The sequence below is a fragment of the Macrotis lagotis genome, chromosome 5, assembly GCF_037893015.1.
Source record: "Macrotis lagotis isolate mMagLag1 chromosome 5, bilby.v1.9.chrom.fasta, whole genome shotgun sequence".
In the NCBI taxonomy this organism is placed as follows: Eukaryota; Metazoa; Chordata; class Mammalia; order Peramelemorphia; family Peramelidae; genus Macrotis; species Macrotis lagotis.
This window is the reverse complement of record NC_133662.1, coordinates 268,355,823-268,379,384: the sequence shown is the minus strand read 5'-3', so window position 1 is coordinate 268,379,384 and position 23,562 is coordinate 268,355,823. Positions and strand designations below refer to the sequence as shown.

Below are 23,562 nucleotides of genomic sequence, written 5' to 3'. Positions count from 1 at the left end.
TCAGCCCCTGGAGCTGTCCCCGCCCGCCCCGCAGAGCCTCCTCTGGCCGGGGCGCCTGGCGGGGAAGGGGGCTCGGGCCTCCCCGGGCCCCCCCAGCCAGCCTTCAGCCCCCTCCCCAGGCGCCTCTTCCTCCGCTCGCCTCCCCCTCCTCCTCCGATCCCGGGAGACAGGGGGCATCAAACAAAGGCCTCTCCCGGGGGGCTGCGCGTCCGTGCCGCGGGCCCCGGGGGGCCGGGCTGAGCCGTCAGGGGGTGGGGAGGGGGCAGTCCGGGGTCCGGCCGGCCCGAGAGTTCGGGGTGGGGGCCGGCCGCGTCGCTTTGGTGCTCGTTTCGGGGTGCGGGAGGGGGTCCGGGGGGTCGCGGGGCGGGTCCCCCACGGGGGGGAGGGCCCCGGCAGCTTCACCGCTTCTTCTTCTGCTTGAGGGACTTCCTGCGCTTGAGGATCATCTCGTAGAGCTTGTCCATGCCCTCGGTGAGGCCCTCGCCGATGATGGCGCAGGCCGGCTGGACGTGGTAGGTGGTGGCGGGCACCAGCTCGGGCAGCGCCAGCTGCTTCTCGATCTCGGCCACGGGCAGCGACCGGGGCAGGTCCTGCTTGTTGGCGATGACGAGCAGCGGCGTGCCCTGGTTCTCGGCGAACTTGGTGACCTTGTGCAGCTCGGTCTTGGCCTCCTCCAGCCGGTCCACGTCCACCGAGTCCACCACGTAGATGATGCCGTCGGTGCAGCGGCTGTAGGACTTCCAGAGCGGCCGCAGCTTCTCCTGGCCTCCCACGTCCCAGAAGTGGCAGCTGATGCCCTTGGCCGAGCCGTTGCTCAGGCGGATCTTCTCCGTGTTGAAGCCGATGGTGGGCACCGTGTTGACGAACTCGTTGAACTTGAGGCGGTACAGCACCGTGGTCTTGCCGGCCGAGTCCAGCCCCAGCATGACGATGTGCAGCGACTGGAAGGCCGCGATGTTGGACGAGATGTTGCCCATGGCGGCGCGGGGGGCGCGGGGGGCACGGGGGGCGCGGGGCGCGGGGGGCGCCTCTCCTCCTCCTCCTCCTCCGCCGCCGCCCGCTCACGCCCCCGGGGGCCGCACGGGCATCTCGGGGCCCCGGCCCCGGCCGGCCTCCGCGGCCATGCCCGGCCGCCTTCCTCCGCGCGGGCCCCGGGGCCCGGGCTCAGGGCCGGCCGGCCGCCCCGCCGCGCAGGGGCATCCCGGGCGCACGCGCTCCCTCGGCCCGGCCCGCCCGGCCCGGCCCGGCTCTGCTCGGCTCGGCGCGGCCCGGCCCGGCTCTGCTCGGCTCTGCCCGGCCCGGCTGGGCTCGGTCCGGCCCGGCCGCCCCGCGCCTGCTCCGCCGCCGCCGCTGCTCCCGCCCGGCTGCAGCTCCGGCCGCGCGCGCCGCTCCGCCCCCTCTGGCGCGCGGGCGCAGCCCCGGCCAGACACCCCGGCGGGGGCGGGGCCGGGGCGGGGCCGGGGCGGGGCTGGGGGCGGGCGGGGCGGGGCCGAGCCGGGCCGGGGCGGGGCGGCCGCGCCAACCTCCCCCTCCCCGCCCGGCGCTCCCACCAGGCGGCCCCTGGGGGTCGTCACCCCCCGGCCCCGCCCGAGCGGCTGCGGAGAGGCAGAGCCGAGGGGTCTCCGCGGGGGGAGGGGTCTCCGCGGGGGGAGGGGTCTCCATGGGGGGGGCGTCTCCAGGGGCTTCCTCCCCCTCGCGCCCGGCCGCGTCCGCAGAGTCCGCACCCCCTCCTCACCATGAGGGCCTCCCGCCCCCGGACAGCGAGGCCGGACCCCCGCCCCGGGCAGAGCCCCCCAGGCCCCGACGCCCCGCCCAAGGTCACCCCAAGAGAGCGGCCGAGGCCGGAGAGCACGCTGGGGCCCCCCTTCCCCCAGAGCCCCGCCCGCATCAGGGGGTCCAGCCCAGGGGCCCAGGCTCCGGCCGCGCCTCAGGCGCTCCCATGCACTTGACTCTGACCGCCCCGCTCGCCTCCCCCGCTAGGCGGCGCTCTCGCCGGCCGGGCTCCCTGGGGAAGGGGCTCAGCGAGGGCCGCCTCCTGCCAGGTGCGCGGCCCGGCCCCGAGGCCCCGGGCTCCAGGTGAGGAAGCCCAGCGGGGCGCAGACCCCCCGCGGCAGCCCCGCCGGGCAGAGCCGCCTCGGGGTCCAGGAGAAGCCCCCCACGTCCCTGGCCACCCCCCCCCCCGTCACTGGGTCACAAGGCCAAGGCCACTGAAGGCTCCCTGGCCCGGCAGCGGCCTCCCCCCGCACTGGGCCGGGACACAGGAACGGCCGTGAGGGTCTCCACGAATGGCAGCGTGTCCCCGGCCCCAAATGAGGAATGACGTCACCCGACGTGGAGCCGAGTCACGGGGGGTGGATGACGTCACAACGACGGGAGAAGGCCACGACCTTCCTCTGAGTTTGTTACAAACTCACTCATTTCGGCCGTAACTAGCGTTCCGGTGCCCCGGGCGGCCCGCAGGCCCCGAAGCTCCATGCCCGCGACTCAGTGTCACCGTCTGCACGGCGCAGCCTCCTGGCCCCCCAGGTGCCCGCCTCGCTTCTCCCTGCTGTTCTTCCCATTGCTCACTTTGTTCGCTCCTGCTTGGTTCACTCATCCCCAGTTTGCTCAGTGTCCAGGATGGGACATGTGTGTATGTGTGCGTGTTTGTGGACGTGTGCATGTTTGTCTGTGTTGGCTTTGACCACTGTCTGTGGGGAAATCACTGAGGCAGCCAGCCCGCGATCGTGTCAGACTCTGGCCTGCAGCCACAAGGGACCTCTGAAGCCGTCCATCCATCCCCCTCCTTTTGTAGAAGAGAAACCTGGCCCCCGCGGCTGGTCCGAAACCACCCAGGGGTCAAAACCAGATCTAGCCATGACCCCGGAGCCTCAGGGTCAATGGAGCCCAGTTTTCACCTTGGCCAATGAATGAATTAATTACTAGGTGACGGAAGAAAGGAAGGAACAGAGGAAGTGACCTCTACCCACTTTTAATAAAGCAGACTAAATCACGAAGAACACACGGGGGCACCATCTGAAAGGAGGGCCCATTCCGTTCCAGCTTCGGCTGTTTAATGATTACTTATCTAGCAGGCACTGTGCCAGGCACTGGGGGTGCAGACAACAACAAAGCTGGAGGAAGGAGGGGTATCCCATGTGCACTCAGACGAATAAACCCAAAGAATCGACACAGTGGCTGTAGGGCAGGTCAGAAGTGTCCGCTCCTGGCACAGTGCAGAGAATGGACAGATTTGTCTCCTTGAGTTCAAATGTGCTCTCAGACTCTTACTAGCGGTGGGAGCCCTGGACAAGTCATTTCACCCAGTTTGCCTCAGTTTCCCCATCTCTAATATGAGCCGGAGAAGAAAATGGCATACCCCAACGGTATCTTTGCCAAGAAAACCCCAAGTGGGCTCGTGACTGAAAAATGACTCAACAGTAACAAAAGAAAAGGCTGGTACATCGGGTGGTACCTGAGGATCTCAGGCCACAGGACAGATCCATATGCTGGGTACTTTCCAGTGGATCCTGAACCTCAGAAATAGAATCGATTCTTCTTCTGGAACCCCAGTAAGCTTTCAGCTCCCCAGCCTACTCTTTGGTGCTCCTCCCTTCATCAAATTTCCAATTAACAAGTGCAAACACAATGAGGGAGAACTTGGGGTGCATTCATGACAGCCTGCAATTGACTCTTTTCCTAAATGGCAGAAAATGAAATGTGCTGCTAATGAAAATACTTCCTGAGAGGCCAGAGAGAACGGAGCCGATAAAAGTGTTTGCAGGTACCACCAGTTAAGCAGGCTAACCAGATAAACCTGCCAGGAAATGCTCCTCTAAGAGCACAATCTTTGGTGGAGGATTTAGGAAGAAGAGCTCGAGTTCTCTAAATCTGAATTTTCACACAGCCACCATCCACCCCTCCCCTCCTCCCTCCCTCCCTCCCTCCATCCACCCCTCCATCCCTCCATCCACCCCTCCATCCCTCCTTCCTGCCTCCCTCCATCCCTCCCTCCCTCCATCCACCCCTCCATCCCTCCCTCCTGCCTCCCTCCCTCCATCCATCCATCCACCCCTCCATCCCTCTCCTCCTCCCTCTCCTCCTCCCTCCCTCCTCCCTTCCAGCCTTCCCTACTTCCCTCCTGCCCTATCCCCAGCCTACCTGGCAGGTTTGGGGAGCTGGCTTGCTGAAGCCTTCCTTCTAACTGTAGTTATACAGGAGCGCCCTCTGCTGATGTCCGCGAGTAACAAGTACGTCTCATAACCCTGTCTTTTCTCCTGGTTCCTCAGATCAACCCTTTATAATTCTTTCGACCAATCCTCATTTGTCATCGAGCTCAAAATATGTCCTAAAAACCAGAAATGAATATTATATGAATAACGATCTGCAATCTGTGTGTGTGTGTGTACCACACACACACACACACACACACGCACACTCTCCTCTTAGTAAAATCCATGGGGGCATTTTTCATGCTTCTTTCCAATGAATTCGATAGCATCTCCCCACAAAGGAAAGTGACACTAATCAAGCAAGCCTGAGGACTGGAGGACTCTGGTTCCCAGGAAGAGCTATTTCTTTTTCTTTTTTCTTTCTTTTTTTTAGGTTTTTGCAAGGCAATGGGGTTAAGTGGCTTGCCCAAGGCCACACAGCTAGGTCATTATCAAGTGTCTGAGACCGGATTTGAACCCAGGTACTCCTGACTGCAGGGCCGGTGCTTTATCCACTGTGCCACCTAGCCGCCCCCGGAACTATTTCTAAAATGCAGAAGGGCAAACTCTGCACTTAAGAGTCCTAGACTTCCATTTAAGGCTCCTTAAGGACATGCAAAATCAAAAAGGAAGCAGTATCTGCCCTCAACAAGCTTACATGATACCCAGTGAGCTAAAACATACACATGTGAGTCTGTATGAGAGACACAAGAGAGGGTCCCACCTGCCTGGGTGGTGGGGGTGGGGAGGGGGGAAGGATAGATCAGGAAAGGGCTTTTGAGGAAAGTGGCTCCCTTGGGCTGAAGCTGAGGCTTCTAGAAGGTGAAAGTAAATAAGGATGGAGTGTGCTCCCAGCAGGAATGCAGAGACATGGAGGTGGGAGGCAATGTATTATTGTACCTGAATTACAGTAAGGGCAGTTAGGCAGGGCTGGAGAGTAAGTGGAGTGGAGGATTGTGGGAGGAGAAATCCTGTGCCCATCAACTGAAATCTCTCAGGACTCATTTTAAGAGTTGAGTCTGGAAGGCTAGAAAACCTTTTTATATTTCAGTCATTAACACTTCCATTCAATTAAGGATCATTAAGGGACCCCCAGTAGCCAGCCGGTTTAGGAATTCAGTCACCAGCATTTGGATCCGTCTGTATCTTAGACCAGCTTTAGCTTTGCAAGAAACCTCAGGGGACACATTCTTCCTTTTGTGTCTGAACATTCCCAGGGATGTTCTCATAAGGTCTAAGATAATGTGTGAAATGATGGACTTAGATCTTGAAAGAAGCTTAGAGATGAAATGGTTTATCCCACCCCCTCATTTTTTACAGATGAGGAAACTGAGGCCAAGAGAGGGAAATTGACTTGTTCAAAGCCACAGAGGCAAAAGAGGGCTCAAGTTGGGATTCAAACCTATAGGCTTGATGCTAAAGTCAGGCTTCTTTCTTTGCCTTTTCTTCCTTTTATAAAATTATAAACTCAATCACTATTAATAATCTCAAAATGCATCGAACAAAAAGAATGCTATATGAATCTGTGAACTTTGGGACATGTACTTTTTATAAATTTATTTTTTATCTTAATAAGGGAATAACACATTTGACCTCTTTGTGTCTCCTTAAGAATTGCCTTTTGGGGGAAGCTAGGTGGCACAGTGGATAGAGCACTGGCCCTGGAGTCAGGAGGACCTGAGTTCAAATCCTGGCTTCAGACACTTAATAATGACCTAGCTATGTGGCCTTGGGCAAGTCACTAAACCCCATTTCCCTTGGAAAAAAACCAATTTGTTTTTATTTTATTAGGAAGATTTTTAAGGTCTTATTGATTTTTTCTCTTTTTGAAATTTTTTTTGCTTTTCTAAGTCCCCAAAGCTTTTGTTCAAAGTAAATATAATCCAGCCAAATATATTGGCCATTTCAAAACATTCATCTTATCCTATCCCTCCCCTCCATCACCTCTCAGTCCAACAGTGGAAGGTGATCTTCATCTTAAATATTAAGGAATGACAATTTCTCAGAACATTCATCAGTGTTGTGTTGTGTTGCTTTCCAAAGTTATGCTCCCTTAATATCACTGTAGAGATCACCTCCATTATTTCCCTGATTCTGCTTACTCCCTATGGCATCAGTACATACAAGTCCTCTCACATATCCCTGAGAACTATCCCTTTCATCCTTTCTTAGTACAATAATATTCCATTATTTTGATACGCCACAATTTGTCAAGCCATTTCTCAAATGATATCTTTGCTACAACCAAAAGTACTGCTAGAAGCATTTATGTTGGGAGGGGGAGCTCTTTCCTCCTTTCTCCCTCCTTCATGGAGCACTGAACAGTGATGATATCAGTGGGTCCAAGGGGCTATCCAGTTCTGGGATGTTTTAGGGTCTAGTTCCCAAGTCTTTCCATCCCATCACTCTGCTGTCACTGCTGCAGCCATTCTGTCTATTGTCAGATTTTCACTGGACAGCCTAGCACATTTGCTGCCAAGGTAAGCATAAGCTTCCCAAGCAGATCTGGCATTTATCTCCTTTCTGAGACAGGCTGTCTCCTTGGTGAAGGATGTTTCCAGTCCCTGTTTAGAGGACACAGGCAACTCCAGACCCTGAGGATGTTGGCTAGCAACCCTGAGCCCAAGCTAGCTTAAGAGAAAAGTCACTCCATACCCCTCCCCACATAGAGGAATTTCATAGCCAATACCCAAAAGCACTTTAGATAATGAGAATCTGTAGTCATTTAATTTTCCCAGAAGCAAAAGCCTATGTTTTTAGCACCAATAGTCTCCTGCTACTATTCTAAGGCCATGGAGCATAGATCACTGTATTCTTTGGAGAATTAAAAATGAATAACATCCAGAGAGCTCTGGAGAAGTGAGTGGTGTATGTGTAGCAGATAGCCTATCAGATCAGGAACTGTGAAGAAGCGTGCCAACAAAGCATTGCATGTTGGGAAAAGAAGATGGGTTGCTCCCTTGGTGAGGATGAAGGAAGAAAAAAACCAAGCAGCTAGAAGGCTCCATGGACATCTCAGAGGAAATAGAGGAAGGCGGCCACCATGGTGAGTAGAACCTGTGGGGCAAAGGAATAGAAAGACATGAATTGGAGGTGTGCTAGATGAGTAGAAGGAATCGCCCATGATGTGCATCACTGAAGGGAAACTAAAGATGAGGGAAAACCAAGATGCAGGCAAGAGTGAAAAGGGATGCGTGAAATGCGCTGTTTATGGAGGAGAAAACCACCATTCTCAGAGGTCAAGTGAGGTTGAGTGACTTTCCCATGATCACCTAATAGTGACGGCAAGAACTGATTCTACAGCTGCCAACCTTCTCCAAAGCTTAAGCAGAAATTAGGGTCTTTGGAGCATCCCAAAAGCAGATCTGAACACAATGATCATTGGATGGGGGAGACAGAGGAAGGAACGCTAGACTTTGGAGGCAAAAGACCTGAGTTCAAATTGTAGCTTTAACATTTACTGTCTATGTGACAAGTCACTTGATTCTCTGGGCAGAAATTACTCTTCTTTCAAGAACTGGAGGTGGGGGAGATGTTGGATTAGATGGCCTCTGAGGCTTCTTCTAACTCTAAATCTAGGATCCTGGGCTCCTGGGAAAATGGCCCCATGCTCATGAGCAGAAATAAGGTCATCTTGATTCTCCCAAGCCTTGGTTTCTCTCCCTAAAATAAGGACACTGAACCTCTTTTCCAGCTCAAAAGCTATCAACCTAGGATGATGTTGGATATTAGGTATAATTCTTGGTCAGAGCAAGATGGAGGAGGACTTTCTCTCATGAATTTTCTTCTTGAAATCCATTGTTGCCATGTAGACGGCATAAGGTGAACTCCAAGGTCCATTCTCATTCCCTGTTCTTCTCCTCTCCCTCTTAAAAGATCTATTTATTTGTAGTCTCTCTTTTTTGTTTAGGCAGTAGGGTTAAGTGACCTGCCCAAGGTCACACAGCCAGGTAATTATTAAGTGTCAGATTTGAACTCAGGTCCTCCTAATTCCAGGGCCAGTGCTTTATCCACTGCACCACCTAAGCTGCCCCATTTTATTAACATCCTAATGTAAAACAGCATGGCACATGGGATGAAGAATCACAAAGGAGCTTAAAGATTATCTTAAAAAAACAACCCACTCACTTTACAGATAAGAAAATTGAGGCCCTTACAGATTAGGGGAATCAGACTTGTTCAGGGTTACCCAGGTAGAAAGCAGGAAAGCCAAAATTAGATTCATTCCCTTTGACTCTGCTCTGCTTTCAAAGCTAGTATTTTGGTTTGGTTTTTTAATTAATGGCAAATGGGTGTGGTGGATGACCATTTCTTGGCGAGATTCTATCACCTGATCTGTGACTTCATTATATCAATCTAACATAGACCTGTGTCACCATGAGGGAGCCCCGGGGGGCGCACATAGAGAAATCACGGCAATCTTCCTCATCTCACCTTTGTAGGGAGAAGGAGGGAAGGTCAAGGCTGGGCACTCTTCACAATCACATTTTAATGGGTTATTGTAGACCATGCCTAGATGAATTATATCTATTGCCAACAGATATTTGCAATTGGGGTTACCTTGCAATTTTGGAAGGGGTTCGGGATAAAAGCCCACTTTTCCTTAAGCAGGCAGGAGAGGAAGCAGAGAGAAATGGTTAGCTTTCTATCCATCAGTATAACTTTTATTTCACCAAATGATAAAGGCAATAACATATAACAGGCATATATGGAAGCAAACACCAAAATGATAGTCAGGGAAGTTAAACAGGTTAGTTTAATTGATTTAGCACAAGAGAGGGAGGAACTCTCAATCTTGGAAGCAAAATGGACTTTCAGCTCAACAAAAGAAAGAACTATCTCACCCAAGAAGTCTGGGGGTACAGATGCTGGGAATCCCAGGACAAGTCAAGGTCCTGACTTCTCCCATATCTTAAGTTTCTGGAGACTTCTACTAATTAGCCCCTTGCCTCTTCTTCTCTTCACCTTCTCTTTCTCCACCTCTGCTTCTTTCTCCTAAGTCTTTTTAATGATCCAAAGTCCCATTTCCTTGCATGAGCCATGCAGCATCACCAGGCTTCCCATTAGGGATCAATTCAAATGTCTGTCTGGTACTGCATAGGGAAGTTATGATGAGGAAATTCTCTTTACCATGACTCTTGCTTGGCACCTGTTCTGCCATTTTGCATTTTAGAAAACTGCCTGAGGATACAGTGAGGTGAAGTCCTTGCCCAAGTCACACAACCAATGTGTCAGAGATTGGACAGCTTCCTATTTCCAGGGTTGACTATTCACTCCATAAGGTTACTTCTCTGAAGAGATCAATAGACTGAAACATGCTACTCTGCACCCCCTTTACATTTCTGCATATCATCACTGAAAATACAGTTTAAGGGAGCTTTCCTACCCATCCCTACTCCTGAGGACTTATGTTTAATGTGGGAATTATCACTCATTTCAAAACTACAATAGCTCAATGGCTACACTTTGCAGAAGGATGAATCTCAGAGCCAGAAGGTGCTCCAGGGGTCATCTATTTTCTATTTGTTTGTGATTTAGGACTAGGCTTACTTTTAGCTTTAGCATCTTGTGTCTCTTATCATTCTATGAGCATTTTGGATAAAAGTACAAAGAATGAGACATTCCTTCTCACTCAGGGCTTCCTTCCATTTTGGTGTGAACATCAACATTCTGCTCCTAAACAAGAAAAGATAATTCCAATATGAGCTTCATTCCTTTGGATTTGAATTTTGAGGCAATGACTCTTCCCTAAAGAAACCCACCCCCCCAAAAAATCAGAAATTGAGGGGTGCCCATCAAATGGAAAAGGCTGAAAAAATTAGGGTATACGAATGTATCAGAATACTGTTGTTCTATAAGAAACTATGAGCAACCGGACTTCAGAAAAGTCTGGAAAGACATATAAACTGATGCTGAGTGAAGTGAGCAGAAGCAGGAGAACACTGGACACGTTAACAGCAACATTATGAGATGGTCAACTATTATGGATCCAGTGTCCTCCCAGTAGTTCAATGAGCAAGGATAATTCTAAAAGCCTCATGATGGAAAATGTTATCCACATTCAGAGAAAAATGAATTCAGACCAAAGCATACTATTTTCTATTTTTTAAGTTTGTTTTATGTTTTTTTTCTCATGCTTTCTTTCCTTTAGTTCTGAGTCTTTTTTCCCACATAACTAATATGGATATATGTTAAACATGATTATACATGTATAACCTGTATCAAATTGCTCACTCTCATGGGGGTGGAGTGGGGAAAGAAGGGAGTTTGGTAGATAAATGTGAAACTCAAAAGCTTCCAAAAAAGATGAATGTTGAAAACTATCATTGCACATAATTGGAAAAAATAAAATAACATTCAAGAAAGAAAAAAACAAATAAACAAAAAGAAACTTGCCCTCCCCTCAACCATGGTATATGGTTCATTAAGGAAATTTTGATCAAAGAACCTCTGAGGTTTAAAGATTGGGTCAGAATAGGGACCTTGAAATGCTCAGGAGGTGAAAATTTCATGATTTCTCTTAATTTCAGTAATTGAGTAGAGTTTGGATTCTCCCTTGAACATGTAGATTGGAAAAACTGAGAGGCAAAATATGGAGCTGATAAAGCCCTGAGTGTATAATAAAAAGACCCAAGTGCAAATCTTGAACAGGCTCTTTGCTATTCATCTGACCTTGGAAACATCATTCAGGATCACAGATTTTTCAACCGAAAGGATCGTAGGTTTATAGATGTGGGACTGGAACTTCAGGGGTGATCCAGTGGAGTCCCTCATTTAACAGTTTAGGAAACTGAGGTCCAGGTGACTTGAAGTTAGGTGACTTGTCCAAAAGCATACAAGAAGTAAGGGAGAAAGCTGAGTTTTGAACTCAGGTACTCTTGGCCCGAGATCTAGCTTTCTCTCCATGACAACAAATACTTCAGAGCCCCATCCATAGGAATATTTCTTGTTTCTGTTTTTGTTTTTTTGGTTTTGTGGTTTTGGTTTTTTTGCAAGGCAATGGAGTTAAGTGGCTTGCCCAAGGCCACACAGCTAGGTCATGATTAAGTGTCTGAGGTCACATTTGAACTCAGGTCTTCCTGACTCCAGGGCCGGTGCTCTACCCACTGTGCCACCTAGCTGCCCCCAGGAATATTTCTTATACTATCTACATCACCTAAGTTATGATGAGAAATATTTGGTAGCTATAAACAATAGAATCATAATGCTGGCTCTTCTATGGTGCTGGGAAAATGCCCAACAGCCACTTCTTTCCAATTGTTGATAACAGTTAACGACCAGTTTCCAACAATTGGGAGGAAGTGTCATAGACACTCAGAACTAGAGGAAAGAAAGCATGAGGAAACAACCATAAAACAATGAATGAAAGCATAGATTACCCTCCCTCCTCTCCTGTCCCCCCCCCCCCCAACCCTAAGCAGGTCAACCCTGACTCTTGCTATTTCTCTTTAATTAAAATCCAGTTGGGCAGTCCAGGATACAGGGAAACAATGATGCTTTTGTGTTTTTATCAAGTCTGCTTCAGGTTTATTGACTGAAGCCAAGCTGAATAGGTTTGTCAGGCCAATCGAATCTCTGCCTTTATTTAGAGTGCAGTCATTGAGGAGGGTTATTTCCTTTGGATAATGCTCCTGTTTGTGCAGCTTCCTTCCTGCATCTCACCAGAGCTATCTGGGCCAAGTGCTCCTTTTGTTTAGGGAATGGCCACTTAGGATTAATATTTTCTCTTGATAACTCACCTGGCATCTCCTCTGAGCTGCATGTTTTTTTCATCAAGTACCTAATTAGCATTCTCTCTTCACAGTGCATAGAAAGAAAACCATGCAAAAAGAATCACACTATTTTTCAAATATTCTTTCGTCCCCATTTTTTTGCTGCTCAATGCCAACAGTTATCACTAATTTCAAGATACCAATGGCTCCTCTTGACAACTGCAAACTTTATCAAGAGCTGCCATTCTATGACAATTCATACCTGAAAAATAATCTTCTCACCGTTCCCAGAAAGTGGGCATCAAAGCTTTGTTGGAGAACCTGAAGGTAGGGAGAACTTCCCGTCTCCTGGGTAGCTCATCCCATTGGGAAAAGGTGGCCCAGTCTCTACAATACTCCACGTGGAGCTTGGGCAATCTAAGTTTGAACCCTACAAGTTGTTCACTAGCAAGGTGACCCTGGGCTACTCTACTGCTTCCATCGAACCTCCCTTTCCTTGATGATAATAAAAGCCATCTCATAGGCTTGTCAAGCAGACCAAATGAGAGAAGCTGCCAAAATCACTTAGAAAAACCCTCAAGCACTGCCTAAGCAACCAGGTCATGGGATCATTTCATTCCTGGAGAGGTCTCATGGTGAGGAATTTCTCCCATGACATGAAATCTAAATTTGCTAAAGTATATCTTTCTTTTACTATGTTCTCTGTTCTCTGCAGTTGAGCAAATCAAGATTAATTTGTCTTTGGGGCAGCTAGGTGGTGCAGTGGATAGAGCACCGGCCCTGGAGTCAGGAGTACCTGAATTCAAATCTGGCCTCAGACACTTAATAATGACCTAGCTGTGTGGCCCTGGGCAAGCCACTTAACTCCATTGCCTTGCAAAAATAAAAGATTAATTTGTCTTCCACATGAAAAAACAGAAAGACAAAAGAGAAAAGGAGAGAAAGAGAAGGTGTATAGAGAGGATTTGGAGAGGTAAAATGAAACAGAGTAGTAAAAGGAAAAAAAGAGGAAAAGAGCTCTAGCCCCAAAAGTAGGGGAATGGGATCTCAGCTAGGCTTCTACCTAGCCAGTCACCCTCTGGTTCATCAATTCATCAGTGAACTGGAGATATAGCATGATCCTGATGTTCTCTAATTGAATGACCTTCAAGTTACATTGGAAGAATGTGACCAAATCCCTAGCTCTCCCTCAGTCGGGTAGACAGCATAGAATTAGGATTTCCATAGGGAGAGCAAGATTGAAAGATCAGAGGAAGAAGCATCCCTTCATCTAAACAATATGTCCTGCTCAAAGTGTCATGGGAAAGAAGTTCATCTGTTCATAAGTCAATCCTTATCAGGGCCCAGGATACCTGGCGACTTGACCAAGTGAAACAAAATTCATTGCACTCAGTACAATTTCATAAATCTCATTAGTATTGATTCATGGGTGGGTCAAGCACATTAGATGTTACTAGGTGAATTTAAGAAGCTTTTGTCTCTTTTTACAACCTGTCTGATGTATAAATCAAGTGAGAATGTCTTTCCACTTTCCTAATCTCCTTGGGAAATGAGGTTGAGTTCTTGCTTCTCTCTCTCTCTCTCTCTCTCTCTCTCTCTCTCTCTCTCTCTCTCTCTCTCTCTCTCTCACTTTCTCCTTCCTTTTACCATGAAAAAAATCTTATCAGAGACAGAACATAGAATAAAGAACAGAATGTCAGCATCTCTCTAAGGTCATCCAGTGCACTCATTACCTAAGTGAGAGCCCCCTTTTATAATAGCCCCCCAAAAGATAGCATTTGTGGGAGATCCTCATTGAGATGGAATTTATTCCCTCTGGAAGCAACCCAGTCCATTTTTGAATAATTGTAATGGTTCAAAACTATTCCTGCCTCAAATTTACATCTTCCTCTCAGTAAATTCTATTCATTGTTCTTTACTGTGACCTCTAAGACAAAGCAACCAAGTCTATTCCTTTCTCTTCAAAGTCTGGCTGGGAGTCCAGAGATCTGAGTTCTAAAGAGAAAAAGAATATTTGAGATATAGAGAGAACATTGCAGCTACAAAGACCTCTCCCTAAATCATCACATGCAATGATAATAATAACCCTACAAGATGAGAGAACAATGTTTAGCAACAGTCTGTCCAAAAGAATGACTGCAGACACATTTTTAATTTTAATCTGAATTATTTAGACTTTTAAAAACCCTAAATGATTAACAAAATGTTCATTCATTGCTATATTCATTTAAGACATCTCAGTCATTTTCCCCCAGCAGCAGCAGCAAACGCTCATTGTTAACTAGCGCCATCTTGAACTGCATGCATCTCAAGCTGGTTCATGATCCTAGGGAAACAGCCCCTTGAGGGTTGGTCTCTCATTGAAACTTCTGTTCCCCCAAGGATGGCAAGGCAAAAAGCAAGGCTTAACATTTTGAAACTATGGAAGCATCAGTATAGAAGAGATTTGGGAAAAAGGGAAACTCTCCTTCCTTAAGCTTTTCATATCAATGGACAGAGTCATTCTGAGATTCAGCCAGGGTTTTGAAATAATTTCCTCATTATCTCATGCTGGTTTTAAAAAGTAAAATGTATCAAACTCATAATAACACTCAGATTCATTTTTTCTTTCTAAATCCTGTCAATTCTTTAAATGTAAATGTGTGTATAGCTATTACTATAAAGCTAATTTCTGTGAGAACATAGAAGAGAAGAAAAATGTCTATGTAAACATATATATATGTTCACCTACATATATATACCCATATGTTATGCACATATTTTTCTCCCTTCCATGTGTTCACACAAATTATCTTTATGATGATATTTGATCTACATATTGGTAACATTCAATACCAGAAATCAGATGATTTGAAATGCAATTCTCAGACAGGGTCACTGCAGTCAGTTTAATGCCATAAACCAAACATTTTTAAATGGTCCTTTCTGTGTGGCATGCTGTAATAGTGAATAAACAGATTCAATAATTACATAGTTCCAACCCTCGAGGAAAAGGGGGGGGAAGAGTATGCAAACAGTATTATCTCCTCTTTTCTCTAAGGTTTGTATTGGTCATATAAGATGTGTATGTCAACACGGGCTGTCTAAATGTGGCAGGCATCCAGTTAGTTGGTTCACGTTGTGTTCCTTTTAAGTCATAGTCCTCTACAAACTGCAGCTTGGGAGTCCTTAGTGATGTTTAAGTAGAGGACATGCTTTGTTCCAAAGAATATTGTTTAATGACATAAGAAAATAACCACAGATTATCTCCACATTCTAACACACACACACATACTCAAACCTTAAGAACTCTCTTTTCTATAGTTATATTCTCAGCTATATAGAGCATCTGCACAGGAATGTGTTCATATGAAGTTTTATGCAAATATATACATGGATGCATACATGGAATATGTGTATAATGTCTCTCTCTTGAGTTTCAGTCATACACCTCCAGTTGCTTATTGGATATTCCAAAGATTCCTCAAATTCAATAGGTCCAAAATGAGAAATCATTATCTTTTCTCCAAAATCCAATCCTCTTCCAAAATACCCTATTTCTATCAAATATATAATTATCCCTTAAGGCATTCCTTAAGTCAAAATCATCAGAAATATTAACTCATCACTTTTCTTCCTTCCATATGACCCTTTAGGTCATGAATCCAGTAGTTTCTCTCCCCATAATACCTCTCCTGTCCATCCTCATCTTTCTACCTGTGTGTCCAAAAAGCACCCCCCAGGTTCTCATCACCTTTCTGCCTGGACAATTACAGTAGTCTCTTAATTGGTCTTTTTTTGTTTTCAGTCTTTCCATTCCCCAATCTACTCTCCACAAAGCTGCTAGTCTGATTTTCAACATAGCACAGATCTGAACCCATCACCCCACTAACTCAATAAGTAATTATAACTGCCTATTAGCCTTGCTTCCAAATATAACTTCTCTTTGAACTTTAGAACATGGCAAGCTGTTAGGCTGTTTTAAATCATATCTAACTTGGATCCAAGAGTTTACCCACCGTGATCTTCACATCTCCAATTTCTGATCTCTGCAATTTAGCCAGACTAGCCTATATGAGGCTACCTTTCTGTCATTTGGTTGGCCCTTCCCCATGCCTTAGAGAGGACTCTCTCCTTTTCTCCTCCTCTTAGAAATCTTCATTTCATTTTTATAAATATCATTTAGATCTGTGAGCCACATTTAGGCAGCCCGTGTTGTCATATGCATCTTATATGACCAACACAAACCTTGGAGAACAGAGGAGATAATAATAGCAACGGCTTCCCAAGGATCAGGTGATGGAGATCAGGGAAGTATTCCGCAAGCTCTAATGTGCTATATGTCCCAGTTTTCATTATTGCTGTTGTTCGGCTTTTTTCCTGCAAGGGAAGTTCTGGCTCTTTTAGTCAACTCTTTGACGCTCCTGCTGCAGTGTGCTGCAATGATCGTTGCTTACTGGTATACTATTTCCAGAGCTACCCATGACTGTCCTCTCTCTCTATTGGAAATGTGATAAATAGGCTCCCTGCTGTAGAGAAGGCAGCAGCCATCCTCAGAATGTCCTTCCTCTCTGCCAGGCAGTTCTGACGTGGACAGTTAGAACTAAGGTCAGGTTCACTCAGAACTTTTTTCAGAATTCTCTTGAGTCTTCCCTTCTCTTCCTCCTGAGTCTCTCCTTTTATTTGTTAGCTAAATTAGAATCAGAAATCCATTTCAGTTCTTAGCTCTTCTCATGCCCTAATGTCTGGGCAAATGGCCCCTGACTAGAGTTTGACTTTCTCACATGAAAAAGTTAGAGATTATCTAGTTCAAGGGGAATGGTGTTGTCTTCTCCTGGCATCATTTTTTTGTTCTATAACATCACAATGATGGCTAAAGAAGACGGAAGAGGTTGGTGACCTTTGTCTCATCTGCTCCCAACACTTCATTGTCTGGTCTCTCCCATTCCTCTCTTATTGTAGCACAAAATAGGGTGTGATGATGAAAAGAAAAGACCTAGACAAAGTACTCTAGAGGGAGAGAGGGAGAGAGAGAGAGAGAGAGAGAGAGAGAGAGAGAGAGAGAGAGAGAGAGAGAGAGAGAGAGAGAGGAGTGAGTGTGTTTGTGTGTGTGTGTGTGTGTGTGTGTGTGTGTGTGTGTGTGTGTGTGTGTAAATAGGTTCATAGATCTAAAGCTGGAAGAGACTTTAGAGACCATCTGGTCCAATTTTCATGGAGGAGGAAATGGATGCCAAAAAATGTAAGTGCCTTGCCCAGTGTCTTCCCAGAGGTAGTAGGTAGGAGAAGTAGCTCATGAGCCATGGTTCCAAGACCTGCACTCTTCCCATCATTTTGCCTTAAGACAAAAATACAGCATCAGTGACCTAGAGTTAGAAGAGACCTAAGAGGTCACACAGTCCCACTCTACTGTTGGTGAGCAGTAACGTTAGAGGCCCAGGACCTCTGATGGCTCAGTCAGTGCCCTTCTGCCCTACCCTGGCTGATCCTGGAAGGAGGGGATAAAAATCGGGGGCCCAGTCCACATGGGAGTGTGTGAGCCCAGCATGGAGGATGATGTGTGACGGTAGTTCTGGATTCTGAGATACCCACCTTTCCGTTGGGCAGTCAATAGACTTCTATTTATTAGAGCTAGATGAGTTTTCTCTGATATTACCTTAATTTTTAGGTATGAAAATAAACTCAGGAAAGTGAGATAATGACACAAGAACAAGTTTAAAATGTTGTGAGTGTTTTTTGTGAACTTCTGATTAACATCTAGGTAGCATTTCCTGTGTTAAAACCCACACAAGTTTTAAAATAATGTCTACTGTTTAGATGGCAGTGAAACCTAGTTGGGGAGGCAAAAAGAGTTCTTCCTTGCCTCCTAAAGAGTACAGAAGCTAAAGAGATACCTTTCCTTCCCATCAGTCTCTATGCTTCATAGTATTCATTTTTTCATCTGGAATTTAAGTCTTTAGGGAGGAGCATGCCAGGCCTGAAATCAGGAAAACTGAGTTCATATCCTGCCTCAGACACTAACTAGCTGTTGTACAAATCACTTAACTCTGTTAGTTTTCTCATCTGTAAAATGAGTTGGAGAAGAAAATGGCGAACCACTCTAATTTATTTGGCAAGAAAATTCCAAATGGGGTCCTGAAGAATTACTTAAAACAACATAACAACAAGTTATGTCCTAGTGTACTGGTTTCAGAGCAGATGCCAAGCTTCGTTAGCAGAGGAAGGTTCCTAAGCTGGAAACTTAAAACAACAAAAACCAAGGTCCCCTTAAAAAGAACATGTGAGAGAAGCCATAGAGGTAGTAGGTAGATGGGACATCCAGAAGACCTTGAGTCAAATACCATGTGTGACTTGTGCTGGTTCTATGACCCTGGGCAAGTCAATTAACCTCTCATATCAAGACCATATAAACAGATATCCACACATATATGGTACATTATAGTTTCTTAAAAATATGTGAGGTACTGGAGATACAAAACCAAGAAAGAAAAGAATCTTATATTCTAATGTACACAGCCAAGTCAATAGAAAATATTCAAAACTCAGCAAGAAAGTAATTTGAGAAGGGGGAGGGGAAAGAGTCCTCTAAGAGATGACCCTTTGAGGAGCCTTCAAAGAAGTTCAAGAGTATCAGTGGAGACAGGGAGCAGCCTCACCCAGAGGTGGAAGAGAACGAGCCTCTAAAGGCCATTGAATCTGTGTCCTAATTCTGCCTGGGGTGAGGTGCTTTGTCCAAACTCATATTAGGTCTAAAGAACAGAGCATGGATTCAGACTCAGTTCCTCTAACACCAATCCTCGGCAGACCATTGCATTTCCTGATGGGTTGTCCAGAAGGGGCCCAATAAGTGTCAAATAAACCAGTGATTTAGAGAATTCTTCTGAGCAGCCAATGACCAGACAGAGCTTTGAATGTGTTATTGCTCCCAGAATCGATCTATTCGGCTTCCCATGGAATTGACCTTTACTCCCCCAGTGAATGAGTTAGACAAATTCATTACCCTTTCTTTCATCTCAGGGACATGGGGAAGCTGGAAACAAAAGGAGAAAGTCAGCACATTTTATCAAGTGTCAAAATACATCCACAAATTATGTCCACATGGTCTATTCAACTCCCTTCCCCAAGTGAGCCATTCTCTCTCTCCCTTCACTCCCAAAGTATGCATAAAATATCCAGTTGAAAAGAACCAGGTTCTTCTCCATCCCCTGTGACCACTTTTTCCCTAATAAGCAAATCAGGATCATCCTTCTCATCACCTCCAAATTCATTCCCCATATTGATTTCATTTCTGTTTCTAGAAAAGCTTTGCTTTTGTCCAGTCCAGATCATTCTCTCGCCAATTCTCTCCTTCAAAGATGTCTTTATGTCTGTCAGGTTATAGAAACAGGTCTACAACAAGTCCTACATAAAGCCCCAACTGCCTGTGTGACCTTGGGCAAGTCACCACCTCTCTGGGTTTGCTTCCTCATATGATGAATGAAGGGATGAGAGCAGATGGCCTTGGAGACCCTTTTCACTCACAATCTATGATCCTACATTCTAAGTTACACTATTCATCAAAAAATGCCCCGGGGATAGCTAGGTGGCACAGTGGATAAAGCACAGGCCCTGGAGTCAGGAGGAACTGAGTTCAAATCCAGCCTTAGACATTTAATAATTACCTAGCCATGTGGCCTTGGATAAGTCACTTAACCCCATTGCCTAATTTAAAAAAATGCCCCTGGCAATTTTTTAGCAATGTGGATAATTGTAAACAATTAATATAATTGTCTCTAATTTTAGTTTTTATTTATATGATTATCATTTTGTCAATCATTGTCTATGTTTGATCCTGGTAATAGAGGAGTGCCTCTTGACTATATGCTGGATAAATATTTAGAGGAGGACATAATGTTCCCTAAGCAGGTTGTTATGAGGGCTCCAAAACAAGCAGCTTCCTTATAGGGCCATCCTTTTGGGGGGCCAGGATCTCAGAGCAGCACTCGGGCCTGCCCGAGAACCTCCAAAGCTTTCCAGCTACCAGGGGCTCCAGGGAACCTTATTAGATAATAGATCCAGCCTCCAGAAGCTCAGCATCGCTGACATGATGCACACTAAATGGGGAGTAGGGGTGCCAAACAGTCCCTTGGGGTCTCTACTTAATTATGTTGTATATTCTATATAATTCTATTATATTCTGCATCCAAGAAGAAGTTCCCATCAATCCATTCACAAGCATAAGAAGAATCTGGAACCTTCCATGTTAAGACACTTAAGAGCCAGCTTCAATGAAAAAAGTCTTTCCTGCCCCCCCAAGTTAGTGCTCCCCACTTCCCTCTGTGCTTTAGCCTGGAGGCTGCAGGAAACTTTGGATTTTTCCTGAGCCAGGGAAAAATAGGGCAGAGTGCACACCTTAAGAAGATGGTTTGGGGGTGGCTAGATGGTGCAGTGGATAGAGCACCTGCCCTGGAGTCAGGAGGACCTGAGTTCAAATCCAGCTTCAGCTATTTACTACTTAATTAAGTGTGACCTTGGGCAAGTCACTTAACCCCATTGCCTTGCCAACAAATATTTAAAATAAATTTTAAAAAAAGAAGAAGATGGTTTGGGAAGCTGTGGAGGACAAAAATGGGGATATTTGGCAAGTCCAACACTGTCATTCAGTCAATGCCTGCAGTGCTTCAGGAAGAGCAGGTGAAGACTGCCCTCACCCTAAAGGGCTTTGCTGTCAAAACCAAACCAGAAAAATGGTTGATTCTGAGGAACTGGGATGTGCTTCCCCATACCTGGAGGTCTTCTTTTACAGGGTGAAGCAGTTGATGGTCACCATGAATCACTAATGGTGTGCCACACACTGGACTGAGACATGGAGAAAGGCAAAACCAGTCACTGAGCCCAACAGGCTCACAGTCTGACAGGAAACAACATGGATGTTTATAAGCATGAGACAAGATGCATGCAAGGTAGAGGCAAGAACACCTTAGAAAGGAGGGCATGGGGGGGCAGGAAAGGCCCCCCTCCACAGAAAGAGAAGCTCAGGTCAAGTCTAGAAGGGAACTGGGAGGAAGAGATGAGGAAGCATTATTTCTGTAGATGCATGAAACACATGTAATCACACATGTGTGTACACATATATGTCTTCATATAGTACAGGTGTGTTTCTCTACATGTTACACACAAATAGAAATACACATACATGAGTATTTGTATAAGTGTATCCTTAAAAAAATGTAAGGTCTTACTATTAGGACCTGCCTGAGTTAAATATAAAAATTTTAAAATGATATCTACCAGAAATAATATGTGGATTCCATAGGCTTCCAAGGAGTGCATGGGTAGATTTTAGGACTATGACCTTAAGAGAATTATTTTTGTTTGTTTTCACTAATATCTAACTGAAATTTAACATTTTTATCAATGATTTAAAAATATGATTCTTTACCAGACTGTCAACCATAGGGTTATGTGATACAAAATAGGTTAAAAATCCTTGATGGGGGGGCAGCTAGGTGGCACAGTGGATAGAGCACCCGCCACCAGCCCTGGAGTCAGGAGTACCTGAGTACAAATCTGTCCTCAGACACTTGGGCAAGCCACTTAACTCCACTGCCTTGCAAAAAAAAAAAAAAAAAACAAACCCTAAAAATAATCCTTGATGGGGACTAATAAATAGACTCACCTCTCCATTCCACATTAGGCCTCAATAATGTAGGAGCAGAGAAGTCATGTGGATGGATCTGTAGTTACTGCCCAGGACCCATCAATTCTTCTAGCTAATGGAGCTAGCAGCAAAGGTCATTCTAAAATGGCTCCAGCGAGTGGTGATTGGCTCATAAGTCACGGATGGTCTGGTACACAGGGCCCTGCCACAAATGATTATAATTTCATTAGCTCTTATTCAGCCTTATTTACCATGCATTGGGATAGTTGCTCCGGCTGTACAGAAAATTCTGAGTTGTCTTGTCTTCATTTGGTTGTTCTTTAGCTTTTTCTATATCATCATCTGTGGAATATTGCCCCTACAAGGGGTGGGCATCCAGAGCTGGATCCATAGTCAGTCTACTCTAGCCAAGTCCTTTGTCTCCAAGTGTTGTTTTATCAGAAAAGTCAACAGCACAAACACACACACACACACACACACACACACACACACACACACACACACACACATCTGAGGGATGTCTGGGACTGGAGGGCTTCTCTCCATAGAATTGGTTCAATCAGTGGTATAACCCTGGGCCGGATGGTGAAGCCAAAACACCACACTGTTGAGACCTCCTAAGGACACAGTTGATTGCACCTGGTTGTCCCTTTGGAACAGGAAGGCCTTGAGAGCCAGGAGTTGTTGGGGTGAGTACCTTTCATTTACTCAATGTTTATTGATTTCAAATCCCATCTTCATCTGTCTCTATTAATGCTTGCCTTGTGGCCTTGTCCAAGTCCATTCTCTGGGACTATATGTCTGAGACTCAGTTTGCAAATCTGTAAAGTGAAACTAGAGGATTATAAGGTCTTTTCTCACACTAGACTGCTGAACCTTGGGCAGATCATTTACTCTCCCAGGTCACTGTCTCCCTCATGACGGATGATGTAGTTGGGCCAAATGACCTCTGGAGTCCTTTCTGATTCTAGATGTAGGATCCTGTGGCCTCGTGTATGCAAAGCACTGCGCTCACTTTGAGACCTTTGGAAATGGTCCATATTAGCATGAAGGCTGCACATCAAGGAGACAGTTCAAGAACCCTGGTTGGAAAAGGGTGAAGCTGGCAGTGCAATCAGGAAGAAACTGTGATTGAAGCTCCCCTCGCTCCTGGCAGCAGACTCTGTTTCTCTTCCCTCTCAGCCCAGTCAGCCATGGCCATCACACACCATGATCACCCCAGAGAATCAACAGTGGAATCTATTAACATCCCGGTCATAAACAGACTCCCACAACCTGCTCTTCCTCCTCTTCCTCCTCCTCCTGATCAAACTCTGGCCGAATGATTCACTCACGTACCTGGTGCCCAGGCTGCCCACTCTGAGGGGAAAGATTCCACTGAAACTGAGGCTCTAGACAGTCGGGACAAAGATTTTCTCTCTCTCTCCTTTCCTTTTTTTCCTTTCCTTCCTTTCTTGCTCCCTTCTTCCTTCCTTTATCTCTCTCCTTCCCTTCATTTCTTCCTTTATCTTTCATTCTTTTTTCTTGCCTTCCCTTCATCCTTTCTTCCTATCTTCTTTTCTTTCTTTCATCTGGTCTTTCTTTCTCTCTCCTTCCCTTCATTTCTTCTTTTATCTTTTTCATTCCTTCTTTTCCCCCTCTTCCTTCATTTCTTTTCTTTTTCCTTCCTTTTCTTTAATTTTTCTGTCTTTCTTTTATCTTCTTCCCTTCATTCTTCCTTCCTTCCTTCTTTCTTTTCTTTCATTCTCTCATTCTCTTTCTTTTTCTCTCCTTCCCTTCATTTCTTCCTTTATTTTTCATTCATTCTTTTTTATCTTCTTCCCTTCATTCTTCCTTCCTTCCTTCTTTCTTTTCTTTCATTCTCTCATTCTCTTTCTTTTTCTCTCCTTCCCTTCATTTCTTCCTTTATTTTTCATTCATTCTTTTTTCTCTTCTTCCCTTCATTTCTTTCTTCTTTCCTTTCTCTCTCTCTCTCTCTCTCTCTCTCTCTCTCTCTCTCTCTCTCCCTCTCTCTCTCTCTTTAGTTAGAGGACAGATAAGTAGG

General features: G+C 45.9%; 1 protein-coding gene across 1 annotated transcript; it reads right to left on the bottom strand.

Moving 5' to 3' along the window:
* Positions 1 to 316: 316 nt before the first annotated feature.
* ARL4C (ARF like GTPase 4C) lies at positions 317 to 1,067 on the bottom strand. Its single transcript, XM_074189825.1, has one exon. The coding sequence runs from the start codon at positions 975 to 977 to the stop codon at positions 399 to 401; it is 579 nt and encodes a 192-aa protein (XP_074045926.1). The 5' UTR covers positions 978 to 1,067; the 3' UTR covers positions 317 to 398.
* Positions 1,068 to 23,562: the final 22,495 nt, after the last annotated feature.